The 15,079-nt window shown below is 42.7% G+C and overlaps 1 protein-coding gene across 1 annotated transcript in view; it reads left to right on the top strand.

Moving 5' to 3' along the window:
- The window catches only part of LOC135088125 (patronin), a 66,770-nt gene that overhangs the window by 32,669 nt on the left and 19,022 nt on the right, over positions 1-15,079 (top strand). Inside the window, exons 9-18 of the mRNA XM_063983007.1 lie at positions 1,794-1,952; positions 2,776-3,012; positions 3,829-4,158; positions 5,237-5,368; positions 6,110-6,300; positions 9,269-9,328; positions 10,904-10,968; positions 11,740-11,965; positions 13,053-13,322; positions 14,132-14,968. Coding sequence (XP_063839077.1) covers positions 1,794-1,952; positions 2,776-3,012; positions 3,829-4,158; positions 5,237-5,368; positions 6,110-6,300; positions 9,269-9,328; positions 10,904-10,968; positions 11,740-11,965; positions 13,053-13,322; positions 14,132-14,968 — 2,507 coding nt within the window. The remainder of the gene's footprint in view (positions 1-1,793; positions 1,953-2,775; positions 3,013-3,828; positions 4,159-5,236; positions 5,369-6,109; positions 6,301-9,268; positions 9,329-10,903; positions 10,969-11,739; positions 11,966-13,052; positions 13,323-14,131; positions 14,969-15,079) is intronic.

Below are 15,079 nucleotides of genomic sequence, written 5' to 3'. Positions count from 1 at the left end.
ACATGTTCATTTTAGTGTGTACTTCTCTTAGCATAATATTATTGAAACCCACCGGCACTGCTTTAATAGACAACAACTATATTCGTCCAGCGTGTGTGTGGTTGTTCGTTTTGTGCGTGGTCAAAACCGTTTGTGTGTGCCGTTTCTTTGTTTTTCCTTTTCAATGTTTTACGTTTTGTTTGTTTACCTTATACTCCCGACATTTTATTTTCCACCAAACGTGTTTATTTCAGAGTATCTTTATTATTTATCAGAACATCACATAGCCCAGCTACAACTTAATATGCTTTGCCTTCGTTCGTCCGGTTTTTGGTTTTAACTCTTTTCACACACTCAAAACTTAACCTCTAGCGCTTTGGCATGCGACTTGCAGGCTCTTGCTTTATATTTAAGCACACTAAACATAGACAAGAAGGAGTCGTTGACATTATGTCCTCAGGACTCCCAAGGATACATTAAGCACTAAAAAAATGTATCATGATGTAATTTTATCTATCATGTTGATTTATCAAATCAATGTCCATTTTAGAATCGACACTGAGATTTTTTTTTTATTATAAAATATGTACTTTGTGTTTTATTTTGATGTTGTGTTTGTGGTATTTGTAACTAGATCACATTACATACACCGCATAGTAACATGAACTTGAATTGATACACCAGCCATTTACATTAGAAATTTCGTTTTTATGATCCAGGCTTTCTTAGAAAGGTTGCTATAAGCTTGAGTTTCCATAGTTTGCGATAACGACTGCGCGATAAGATATAATGTAGCAACCCCGTGTCACGTTCAATTGTTTATGGGAACTGAAGCTTATAGGTGATAGCTAAGGCCGCGTTCCCACTATGCCGGACCGGCAGATTTGCCGGAAACTGAACGCCGGACTGAGTGTTCACATTACACCGGATCCCGCAAGAAAATAGGACAGTCAAGTCATGCCCGTTTTCACAATCAATCCCTAATTTTTAAGTGACCCCTATGGTAACATATAACAAGAATTTTGTTTTCAAAAGGGTCACCTAATAGTTAAGGATTGATGGTGAAAACGGGCATCAGTATCCTATCATCAAAATATGTAAGCTGAGTGATGCGAGGGGAGCTTGGACCGATACCGGACAAACTCGTTCACTGCTGCGGTCTGGTGATTCTGCCTGAACTTCGCAGTGACAAAACGCTCAGCAAAAATGCCGGATCCGGGATAATATGAATAGCTTCATATAAATTGAACATATAAGATTTTAAACTTTCGCATTCCATTTCAATTAAAATAGTAAGACACGGGTTTAACGCGACGTTTATTAATGAGTTACATTATGTACTCACGGCTTGACGTTTCGGCTGCGATGCTGCAGCCGTGGTCACCAGCAGACTGGCGGCTCGTGTGACTTGTCACGTCAAGCCGTGAGTACATAATGCAACTCATTAATAAACGTCGCGTTAAGACCCGTGTCTTACTATTTTAATATAAATTGTACAGCCACTAAAGCCTGGTCCATGAGCACGTAGAATCCCGTCCAATGACCCCAAGCTGCCCATCCTTGTCGCTCGCACGTAATTATGTTGCTGTCGCGCTCGCACACTCACTGCGGGCGCGCGTCGCACAGTCGCGACAGCAATATAATTACGCGCGAGCGATAAGGATGGGTAGCTTGGGGTCATTGGACGGGATTCTACGTGCTCACGGACCAGGCTTTAGCCCTTCCGGAGTTTTACCGGTCCGGCAGATTCGCTGATCCGGCGTAGTGGGAACCGGGCCTTAGTTGTTTCTTGCTAAATGTAACTGTCGTGTTAGTGCCTCGGTCGCCGTCGGCCCGCGGCGTGGCGTACGGGCGGTCGGCGTGCTCGACGCCGGAGCGCCGCAGCTGCAGCCCGCAGCGCGAGGAGTTTGTGGTGCACCGCGGCCGCCAGGTCACCACGTTGGCCACTATCGCGCGCCAGCACGACGACGCAGGTATGAATAAATAAATAAATAATAAATATCCTTGGACATTTTACACTGCGCTTCTAGTCCCTAACTAAGCAAAGCTTGTACTATGGGTACTAGACAACGGATGTAAACATACTTATATACTTTTTTTTTGTAAATACATACTTATTATACATAGAAAACACCCAGTCCAATACAAACAAATATGTTCATGCACACAAATGTTTCTACTGTGCGGGAATCGAACCCGCTACCTCCGGAATAGTAGTCCGTTTCGAACCACTACACCAAACGGCCGACAAAGGTATGACAGGACTTTGTACAGTCGACAACACAGAAAACTCTTTATGCCGGCAGTATACTCTCGTCAAGTCTGGTCCGAGAGTTCTCGCTCAACCTAGCCCGAATGTCATGCGAGACAGCCCCGTGTGCGAACACGGGACCAAGAGCGAGCGAGCGATAACGAGACACCCTGAGAGCTAGCGAGAGCTCTCTGTACACTCGCACTCGGCTTGTCTCGTGGTCCGGCTAGTTCTCGGCGAAAGTGTACTGCCGGCATTATAAAGTGTTGTGCCGGCATTAAAACGCATCTGTTGTACGCCTGGAAAAGTTACAACCCACACAGATATGATTTCCTAGTCAGTTATGTTTTTTTTTAAGTACATATTTCTAGTGGTTATGTCGCAGGCTCATAGAGTAAACTGCGATGAATACTTGACCGCTTCGCACGATATAGTCATAAGTAGTCTTCTTTATGATAATTGGGGAAAAAGCAGGCGCACTTGAAATGATTGCATCATTGAAAGATCATCGTCAAATAAAACAACTCACTTTATTCTTCTTGCAGCGTCCGTGACGTCAGAATCGTCGGCAGCGGCGGCCGTAGCGGCGGGGCGGCCGTCGTGTCGCGAGAACTCCGGTTCGTTCGCGGGCCGGCGCTCGCGTCGCGGCTCGGTGTCCGACGACTCGCAACTCACCGTGGAGAACTTCGGCGGCTCGCAGGACCGCTTGCACTTCGCTGGACGCAACCCCGAGAAGGAGTTGGCAACTGTTGCTAATGTGCGGAAGATCTCCGCGCCTGCCGGTCAGTTTATTGCGACGTTTAACGCCGGTTGCACACCTCTGAGAAAAATGAACGCACGCGTGACGACATCGCGTCGGCTTCCCCATGTATAGATCGTTTCAACCACGAAGTCGCGCCCCAATTTTTGGTCGAGGGAAGCGCGGGGTGCGGTGAGTTTGATCCGAACAATCCGAGCGTCATTATTGTAGTGTGCGACGTGCGTGTACACTCATAGATAATTTAGCGTGTACCGATAACACTCAAACAGTTACAACTTCCGCTAGAAGAAAGATGGGGCGCGTCTTCGCGGATGAAATGATCTATAAGTATAATGAGATGTGTAATTGAAAAATAAATCTTTTCGCTCTCATGATTTCGTGGCGTGTGCTACCGGCGTAAAGGTTGCTCATATTGCTACATGGCACCGCGCACTTTTGCTGCGCTGTATTTGGAAACACCTTTGAGTAGAGATAACATTAACTTGCGTTCTGAGTTTCAAATGCTTATCAGTGTCGCTAGATTTTTGTGTTGCCATTTTATTTTCGATCTTTAAATCTTTGAGGAGTCTCCACACTTGTTCTCTCAAGGTTTATGTTGATGATTTCTTATTGTACAACTTGTAAGCAGAAGCTTCACACTTGGCACAGTTATAATAGGGTGAATTCGACCAAACAAGAGTAAATATTAATCTCAGAATAAACTTGTCATTGTGACATATTTCCCATACTAAAATTGTGTCAAGTGTGTGTTATTCTCGGATAAAAGTTTGGTCGAATCGGGCCTTATTTTCCATAGGCTTGGGTTACTAATCTATCACGCAGTCCGTGTTGATTTCAGGCCCGCTAGACTACAACCCGCCTCTGCGCTCGTCGCGGCAAGACATCCGCGGCTCCATACAATTCTTCCACGGGGATTTCCAGAACGGGTCCCAAGAAGAAAAGCCTAAGATGGAGCGGCAGCAGTCCCAGCCGCAAACAGACAGCGAACAGCCCTACTTTCCTATCAGAAGGCAGCTCAGCAGCGACACCATAAGCTTGAATCAGCTGGGGTTCAGCTATAAGGGCGGCGGCGATGGCTTCTTCCTAAACGACCGAGACGCGACCGATGGCGACGGAACCAAAACGAGCTTCGCCGACCTCAATAGGATTAGGAGTAATGGCGATCAAGGTTTGTGCTTTTGGAAAATGGGAGGGTACAAATAAATTTATAAAAAAGTCCGGATAAAATTGGAAATATTGGAATGCTCTGAGATCGTCTACCTTCGATGTTTTAAAGGTGACGCGAAGTCCCACTAAATAATGTGTCACGAGACAAAAGTAATACTTGTTAAATCAATTCAATTACTTTTTATGACTACAACAATCGTGCGCTTGAGCACACTTTCACCAACGTCACTTGTTAAATCAAATAGAGAGAACATTGCATCTTTTTAAATATCAAATTGATAAATAATATTACTTTTTTTACAAAATTTCGGCAGGTGACGATAAAAACAGAAAAAGCATCCAAATAAACCGTGCAGTATGATGACATTCAAAAGAGGGGTGTATAGACTATTTGACATTAACAAAAATTGTGTATGTTTGATTAGTGCCGTTTAATTTTCTATCTACACAGTACTAATTGTTGCTTATAATTGTTTAAACACTGCTGACATGTGGTTTAATTTTCGCTTCTTTGTATGCGCTTGGACAGCTTAGCGCTATGTTGTTGTCGTTCGTATTGCATTCGACCACATATTCCCATTGTCAAAATTCAAAATTTATTTTACACATGACACATCTACATTGATATAAATAGGACATCAAAAAGAAGATCTATTGTGTGACTTGATTAAGGTGTGGTATTCTGATTTTGATTGTTATTTTATAAACAGTTATTTGATGAACTTTAAAGCAAGCGGACAAAATTGATTTTAGTTCTTAAAATATCTGCTAACTTGATGGTAATTTTGCAAACCAAATATGATTGGCTGAGAATAATATAATCGATTCAGTGTCATTTTTACTTGTCAGACAGAAATGTTAATCATAATAATATCACTGAGTACCAAATCACACAATATGTCTCTCCTCACTGATTTGACTAAGAACACGCTCAAAACTCGATACTCAAACTTGTGATGACCAATCACAAGCTTGAGTATCGAGTTTTGAGCGTGTAATAAATTTCAACCAATCACAGTCTTCAATTTGTCGACTTCTGACATTTATTGAAGGTCTAAAAGTGTATTTGGTTTCCACAGGCGTACAGTCTCCTTTCGGCAAGGACGGCGGCGGCGGCGGCGGCGGCGAGCGGCGGAAGACGTCGTTCTCCACGCCGCCGCCTAACACCACCACGTGGCAGCAGCAGTTCCTGCAGCAGGAGAATCAGCCGAGTTAGTCTTTTTTGTATTTATTGATTGAACTTTCACGTGGATTAATGGATTTATTGCAAATCTTCCCAATACGCTATTTTGAATACCATTGAATCATAATATCATGTTGGCTTAGACTACTACGATATATTACCACATTAAACTTATACGACCACTTATTCGACCACATTAGCTTTTTTGGGAGTCAACAAGGCAATAAGGTTCAAAATAACGTAGCAAGGTATGTCTATAGTCTACACCTCTGCTAACTATTTAAAAGAGTCTCCCTAGTTCAAAGAGCTAGTGTGGGGTGAGCTTTAGGAAAACTTACAGTGTGCTGTAAAAACGTCTCTCCAGCTTGTAATAATAAAATATCCAAGTTGACTCGACTTCACAGGCAAAGTCCGGACGCCGAGCAGATAGAATTTTGTCCAATGACCCCAAGCTACCCATCCTTATCGCTCGCGCATAATTATGTTGCTGTCGCGACTGTGCGACGGGCGCCCGCAGTGAGTGTGCGAGCGCGACAGCAACATAATTACGCGCGAGCGATAAGGATGAGTAGCTTGGGGTCATTGGACAAAATTCTACGTGCTCACGGACCAGGCTTTACAACATCCAACTATGACGGAGCTTTAAGTAACTTGGCCTTCACTGATTGCGATTTTATTAGCGTTGACCGCTAACTAAGACCGTAAGTCCTTGCTGCACAAGAGATCCAGCAGTGGGAACACTTTCTTCATAGTTAATTATCATTCTCAGACGGCGACGAGCTATCAGACGATGGACAAGCAGGCGGCGGCGGCGCGATGGCAGCCCAGCTCAACAACATTCGCCTGAAGTTAGAAGAGAAGCGACGCCGCATCGAGCACGAGAAGCGCCGCATGGAACTCGACGTCAGCCGTCAGAGGCAGCAGTTAGGCCAGCAGGCATTCCTGCAAGCCGTCACGAGGGTAAGCCATAACTACCGCTTAATATAATAATCGAAGCGCTGGTAGCGTAAAAAGATTATGAGACATGTAGAGGCTCCTTAAGAGCAAAATGACGATTTGTAAGAACTATTTATTAGTCTAAACAAATAAAGAAATTTTGACTTGACTTTGACTTGAATACTCTAAAGCCCGGTCTGTTAAGGGCTACCTTTTCTTTTTTTATTATTTTCTATTGACGTTCATAAGTGCCACTTGTGGTCTAAACTGAATAAATATTTTTGATTTTGATTTTGATTTTGTGAGCACGTTCAATTTTGTCCAATGACCCCAAGCTACCCATCCTTATCGCTCGCGCGTAATAGGGATGATAACTGGGTAATGAAATCGAAATTCTATTTAGTCCGTCAGACAGATAATAAAAAAATTTTGGACACATATTTTTGATTTTTTTTCATAATCGAATAATTACAGTATTATATTGAGTTGAAATGTCGCGTGACGTCACTTTTGAGTAAAAATTCTACTCAAGCGTGACGTTCGCGCCATTTCAACTCGATGTAGCACTGTTATTATTTAAACTGTTATGAAAGAAAATAAAAAATATGAGTCTAATATTTTCTAATTATCTGTCTGACGGACAAATAATTGAAATTTTGTCAGCTAGCCTATTATATTGCTGTCGCGACTGTGCGACGGGCGCCCGCAGTGTGTGTGCGAGCGAGACAGCAACATAATTACGCGCGAGCGATAAGGATAGGTAGCTTGGGGTCATTTGATAAAATTCTACGTGCTCACAGACCAGACTATACCTAGGATGAAGTACGTTCACTGCCACGTGGTGCCACGCCCCTTATGTGTGACGTGCGTATGCTTACGTAAGAAGCACGCTGCGCGCGCGCCTCTGTGGCAGTGGAATGCGTGGAAGATGCATATTGCATATATCAATAGTAGTGAGCTAGACTGACATAATTATGTACGATTGTGATTTGATGTACAATCGCGGTTAGCGTTTGAATAATTAATGATTAAAAGGCCCTTGTCGAAGAGATTTAAATGCAGTGTGCTTATATTTCAATCCTGCAATATCTCTAATACAATTTGTTCTATCTATGTCAGTCAAGTTTACGGTGAATAGTAGGAACTATAGCGACAGTATTTTCGCTATTTTGAGTGTTGAACAACGGGAGTTGGGATGCTATGTAAAATAAATGAAAAACGTAACTTCATAATAAAATATTTGAGTAACTAAATAACTAATTCGTAGTTTTACATTTATTTTACATTTGCAATGGTTTTGTTTGGGGGTTTGAATCTTTGAATGTGTGGTAGAAGAACATTTCCATGGGTATTGTTTAATACACATTGGTAATAACTAAAAAAATGGTGAATGATCAAATTATGTGTTGTTGGTAATGGAAAAGGAGTGCTCGTTTTGTAAAAGATTTTTTTAAGATCTTATAAATGTGTAAACTCAATATGAGTTGGATTAATTATTATATTTCAGGAACTGGATTAACTAATATTAATAACTACTAAAACAAATACACACATAACTTTCGTCTAGATGTTTCATAAAATTTTATTCGTTTTTTTATTGATTATGAAGATTTTTATGAAACTGACGGATCGACAGCACATTGTTACTAATGTTATGTTTCGTTATAATTACGTTTGTCTATGGAAAATAAAGTATATTTTTCTATTTCATTAGGATACATATTTGCAATACCAGTTGGCCTCCTTGGTGAGTGGCCGGGTGAACCTGCGCCCCTTGGGTTTAGTTTAGTCCTTTATTAATTTTCATTTACTTTTTTACAACTTTGAGTAATTTTATTTTCATTTTATTGATCAATTTTCAATCAGTGCGCTTATACAGCTTTCATTGAAGTACATTGAAAATACCATATTTATAAAACTTTTGTGATTTACTTAATCATTTTGTAGATTCACATTGACATTATTCAAATTAAAGTAAAAACATTACATATTGGCTTAAAATGCTTAAAAATAAACTATTGCCTAATCTTTTATAGTAGATTGAGGCGGCTTTATTATAAATCATTATTCTATTATTGCGTTGCCTCGCGTATACTCCTTTTGGGGTTTTAGTATTGTTTAATTTTTGAATCTTATTTAGGATAACATCAAACATGAATCACAGTGTTTATATGGTCTGTTCACCCCCACTCTTAGTCTAATCACCAGGTAAATAACCATAGTTGACACGAGTCCATGTAGGATATGATCCAGCAAACAATCGATGTTGTTCAAGTGTCACTCGTACGTTAGATTACACTCTCAAAGCATGTTTTTGTCGACTGGCATATAAAGGTTGATTATCCCATCGTAACGGAGAATTAATGTAAAGAAATTAATGTCAATTGAAATTGCCGCAACGGTTGCGCTTCATCAAATAATATTGTACTTAATTGTACTTAAATACCTACGTTTAGTTTTGTCTTCGAAGTATTGGATCTTTTGTTACATTACCAGTTTAAAGTTACCCAATTATCTATCATCAGAACTTCTGATTATTAGACTTATTGAAAGTTAAACAGAAATAAAATAAGTAAGCTAGGGGTAATAAGTTTTCTCTGAAATGAAATCATCAACCTTGTAATAATAGGAAACCATACTTATTGTCAACCACTAGAAACAGCAATTAGCAGAAGCAATATCCAGATAACTCAAAAATCATTAATAAGTCCAATACCTAACATGTTTCTGTCTACAATTTTGACAAATTAGTAAACAGTTAAACTGATGCAAATGGCCATCTGTTGCGGCGAAGGTCTTTATTTGACTCATTCCTAAGAACCACGACAGTAGGCGGTATCGTTTGGATTGAAACGTGACGAACTTAACCTTTTCGTTAATTCGCGTAATTTTACTAAAGTTCTCGTGCCGCGATCGTGTTAATTTTCAAATAAACGAAATATACAAACATTATATGCCAAGCGCATTGCCTGCTCACTCCTGCGTGTTGCAGGGCAAGGGCGCGCGCTCGCCGCCGCACGACGCGCCGCAGCCGGAGCCCCGCGCCGCCCAGGTACCACCCTGTAGGCCTAGGATGCGCCACGATAAACTTTTATCGAGGCATTTTTATCGATAACGATAAGCAATACAGGGTGATTTTGTTATCAGTATCCACATTTATTAAATGAGCTCTATAGAACAATTTAAAAATACAACTTCATCTTAATTCTCAATCGCGATATTTTTCGCGAAAAAAATGATTGAAAATCTAATTTGCAGGTGCCCCACATCTTAATTTTTGAAGGTTAAGGCTTATTATCAAATAAGCTAGACGCCTCTAACTCATTATGTCTATTAAGCTTTTGTAGTAAACTGTGTGTACGTATTTTTCTATGAACGAAGCAAATTATACACGTAAGCCAAATTTTGAAACAGCGCGCAGCGGATAAAAATAATTAAATATGAAAAAAAAATCTTTTTACGTAAATCGATTATTACTGATTCTGAGTCGCTCCTAAAAAATTAGATACTGATAACAAAATCACCCTGTGTTTGTTGTCTAAAGTCGTTGATAAGACTTCGAAGCCTTTTATCTTTTTTTCACGATACATTTAAAAACGTCGATAAGGTTTTATCATGGCGCGGATTCTAGCCCGGCTGTCCAGCGCTCCTCGCTCGGAATCTCGCTTCCTTAGCTATGAACACTCAATGTAGCCCACGGGAAGCTTGTTTCTTGATTGTAGGCTGAATATCGCGTGGCAGAAAATATATTCTATCTATCACGTGTCACCCTGGTGTCAGACCTGCCTCTGACATAAATTAATGAAGCCTACAATAAATTTAAAATACAGAATATATAGATTTTAGGATAATAAAGGTGTTGTCCGTAGCATGGATTGAAATTTCTGTTCGGAAAATCGGGTTGTTTTTAACCCTCAATATCCTATCCATAGTGAAAAAGAATACACAAAATGATTTTTCGATTTGTATCCCATTTGAGAATCGAATGGCAGCTCAAACTTTAGTCATTAGTCCGCGAATGCAATAAAGCTCATATAGTCTTAAACACCTACGGTTATTTCAAATTTATAGCTGGCACTAAAATACTTAGTTGAATTATATTTATATTATATTTTTTACCAAAGTTTTATTGGTATGTTAGGCATATAAGTTCGTAGTTTATTATTTGCTATTTTCATTTGCATTATTTTAGTAAAATATGTTTGCTAGCCCAAGGAGGTCTTCAGTCATTTAACCAACAACAAAACTATTAACTCCAATAAAAAACAATCTTATGACTATGTATCGGTCTTGATTTACTGTTAAAAAAAGGTTGGTGGGTTTGCATGTGACTGTCCAGCTAAGGAAGTTTTATTGTTTGACCGACGAGCGTTGGAGAGTCTTGTACATCAGCATGATGTGTTTTAATGGCATGCCAATTGTAAGTTTGAGTTTTATTGGTGGTGGAATATAACATATAATGAGGATAATTATTTGACACTTTGATTCCTCTCCTGAACGTCAGTAAGCCTATAAAAAGGTGTTTAAATCCTTTCCAATTTTCCAGCTGGTCTAAAAACATTCCAGAATGCTTATTGTATTAATAGTTTAGACTCTGCAGATAGCTAATATTGAACTGTGTATTTAGGAGGATGCGCCGAATCAAACCGTGGACACTGTCGCTTTGGAGCAGTACCAACAATCTATAGCCAAGTAAGTCTTTCAACATTTTCAATACACCGATGTTCGATACTTTAGACTTAGAATTAACTTGCCATTGGAAGTTGTGATATGGTTTAGTAACGCGTTGTCTTTTGCCCGTCTAAATTGTCTTTGTCAAAGATTTGGGGCTTGCCTTTAGACTAGTGAATCTGAAGTTATTTAAACTGAGCAAAAACTATAACTTAATCAGGTTTTCTTTACTCGAAATGCTAAAGAAACCCTAATATGAATATCAGCTCTAACGTTAATGTTTCATGGCATACTCTTTTTTAACGAGCTGCCATATCCTTTACACCTTGTGAAAACTTTCACGCACTTTTAACTCAAGTGAGACAGATTTTAATAAAAGGCGCCAATGGGAACTATTCTCATCTCTCGTTCCCACCGCTGCAACTCCTGTGTAGCCAGGATCTACAGCTTGACCGCCAATCAAAACCCCAACCAGTGAAGGTCAAGTTTGTCCCGGGGGAAAGTTAAACTGTCATTGGACCCGCAACGAAATTAATCAGAAGAACATAACGTCGCTTGCCTCTCTAACTGATGTATCTGACATTTTTTTCGAAACTGAGTTATCTACACCATCTTAATCAATTTTGCAAGACGAATCGATCTGTCTAATCGCCTGAAAATTTTGCAAAATGTCAGTAACGTCAGTTAGAGAGGCAAGCGACGATAAGAGTTCGAGGTTAAGGTTCGACTTTCGCGCCAACGCCGATCTTTGTAACAAACTTAAAGCACAAGTCCACCCAAATAACTTCCCAGAATGAACACCAGCTTGCAAGACATCCAGAGCGACATCGCGCGGCTGGCCAGCCAGCAGAGCCAGATACAGCAGCAGCAGCATCAGGCCCAGCAGCTATTCCAGCCGCCCGCGCCGCAGCCTCCGCCCTCGCCCTACCAGTACCAGCATCAGCAGCAACATAATCTGCAGCATCAGATGCAGCACCCGCACCAACTCCCGCCACAGCAACCAAACATTCCACAATTGGTGAGTGGGTATTACAGAACACCCGTTGTCCTAGGTGAGCGACGGATCGGGCATAAAGCGACGTGATGCGACGTAAAGGCGGCGGTTCGCGTTGCGACAGAGACAAAACGAGAGACCGCTACCGTTACTTGACTTAGGCAATGTATACAGAGTGGAAACGATTTACCAGAGATATACCCGAAACTGGTTACCAGTTTTTCTATATCTTGTATAGCTTAGAAATAATCACTTATCGTTTCCACCCTGTATAAGCGTCAATTCGCGAGGCGAACTGCCACCTTAATACAACCTATACTTCACGTGACGTTTGACACATGTCAGCAGGATTCGCCACTACGTAGGCCACTATTATACAGTCGACCTTCCGACTGACTAACTAACACACACTTCAAAAATAATGCTACAGGATTTTATAAAATGTCACTACACACCTAGTTTTACTAACCATTGCTGTCTGATATAAAAATGTTCTAATGTTTGCACTTAGCAAGCGCCAGTTTAATGTAATATTATGTTTTATTGTGTATGATATAATGGATACCTAATAAGCAAGCATGTAAAAATATCTCCGCCATACTAATATAACATAGTTTTAGGGACAACTAACTACAAATTTTTGGTACCACACACAAACAACACCTCGTTTTGTTTCACGATTTTTAATTACTACAAAAACTTCATTGGTCTAGGATTGTAACTATATGGGATAGTCAAGGGTTTTAACTAAAACTACAGCGTTGTAAAATTGTGTTAATATTTTGTACAGTTATTTGAAAGCATTCGCGTACATAAACAATAGACACTCATGATTTTCGAGACGCGCCAACTGCGATCAAAAATTGCAAAAGGTCAAAGTCTCTTTCGACGTTTGCAAAAGCTGTCACAAAGATGTAAAACCTCTAAGGCCCAACGACCAAACTTTTATCCGAGAATAACTCCTGGTATAACTGGCACATTGACAGTTTCAGTATGGGAAATATGTCAAAATATCGAATAACTGATGATTTATTCTGAGATTAATACTCTTGTTTAGTCAAATCCACCGTAAAATCGTGAAACAACAGCTGACGCGCGCGTCCGATTGCAGCACAGCCAATTCAGCTCACAGCACAACGTGTCGCGGCCCGCGCTCGCCGCCGGCTTCGGCTCCACGCCGCATCTGCCGCGAGACCTGTACCAGGGCCCGTACTACGAGCCGCACTTGTACCAGTATCGCGACATGGAGCCCGAGCCCGGCCGCTTCTACCTGCACGACGCCGCGCCGCAGCGCAAGACATGGGCGCAGCACGCGCAGCACCAACACCAGCAGCAGCAGCAGCACCAGCAGCAGCAAGAAGCGCAGGAGCGCGGCTGGCAGGTAGGACGCTTCTCACGCTTCTTACACGATAGCAGGGCCGTCTTTAACCTACTAAGGGCCCTGGGCACTTAAGGATCAAGGGGGGCCCATATCATCTGGAGAAAGGTCTTTGGAGTAGACAGGGGCCCTCAGTCGCGGGGCCCTGGGCACGTGCCCAAAGTGCCCAGTGGGAAAGAGAGGCACGATAGGCAGGATTCACATTGACCGGCGCGAGTCGGCGCGCAACGCAGCGTCCGTTCGACCAAAAATGCGGTGGAATGCGCGCTTATCCGCTGGAATACGCTCGGAGCCGACCGGCTTCCGACGCATGCTCGCGCACCCGTCCGGACTGAAATGTCAGTTAATCAGTTGTAAGCAATTACGACTCTAATAACTGTTAATAAAATACTATTTTCTTTACTCCCGTGTAAGTGCGCTCCGACGTGCTCCGGTCAATGGGCATCGTACCATACGGATTAATACGGCTGCGTACCCACTGGGGCGGAGTTTTGAGTTACATTTAACGTATTTTAGCGACGTGCGTACGTGTACTGCGCTTAGCTTTAGTGGAGACCAGCCTCACATAATATAAACATCAATTTAATCTACTAGTGATGCACTTGGTTGGTAATAAACGTTTACAGCGATGACTCAAACTCAATATATACTTTGTAGATAAGCTGAATGAATGAGGCACCGTACACATGCTTATTTTGTCCTTACTAACAGAACTCAACCGCAACTACAAATCACAATACGGTTTTGGTCACCTGTAGCCATAGGTATATTAAACTCATACAAGAGCTACAATCTCCGCCTAAACATTTCAGCTCCACCAACAAAATCACCAGTATCAACAGCCGGCGGCGGAGCCTCCGCAGCGGTCGTGGAAGTCCCCTTCCCCGCAGCCGCCCGAGCGGAACTGGACCCCGCAGGGCTTCGTGCTGCACGACCGCGCCAGCCAGCCCTTCCAGGTCCACTACAGCACCGACCGCTACCAGAACGGCACCGAGAACGCGCGGGACCCCCAAAACCACTTAAGCTACACTGTGATAAACCCCAACCAGTACGTTTCCCAGTCGCCTCCGCTCGCGGCGAGTCCGCAGCGGCGGGCCAAGACGCCGCAGCGCCAGGGCTCGCTGCCCGAGCGTCGACCAGACGCCGTCAGCCTGCAGCAGTTACAAACACCGGCGCCGCCCGACGATATGGAACCGCAGAATATTTCCTTCATCGGCAACGCCGAGGACGACGCGCTGCGCCAGGGCATCAACCGCCTCAACATTTCCTCGGGCACGCGCACCTACCGTATCCCGTCGCCCACGCGGCCCTCGCTCGGCCGCTCGTCCTTCCAGCAGCCCGACGACGACGCCAACGAGAAAGGCTTCTACATTTCCTTCGACACCGACCAGCCGAAGCGGCCGAAGCCGCCGCTGCGCGCCAAGCGCATGTCGCCCAAGAAGGAGAAGTCGGAGCTGAGTCCCGACCGGAGCCCTGAGAACACCTGGAACGAGCGAGTCGACCGGGTGGACCGTGTGGACCGGGTGGCGAGCCAGGAAGAAGAGTTTGTCGTGCACCGGGCGAATGTGGAGCCGTTGCGAGCCGCGCCCGAACGCAGGGACGCGCCCGAACCCGCCGCTCTAGTCATTGGCGAACTCAATCCTGACCCGGTGAGTTCTTTGCACACGTCACAAACAGGGTTCGAAAGGATAATTATCAATGATAATTATCACGATAATTATCTTGATAATAACAGATGGATAATTATCGGCTTTATCGGT

Source organism: Ostrinia nubilalis, chromosome 3, assembly GCF_963855985.1.
Source record: "Ostrinia nubilalis chromosome 3, ilOstNubi1.1, whole genome shotgun sequence".
NCBI classification, from domain to species: domain Eukaryota; kingdom Metazoa; phylum Arthropoda; class Insecta; order Lepidoptera; family Crambidae; genus Ostrinia; species Ostrinia nubilalis.
This window is presented reverse-complemented; position numbering and strand designations above follow the sequence as displayed.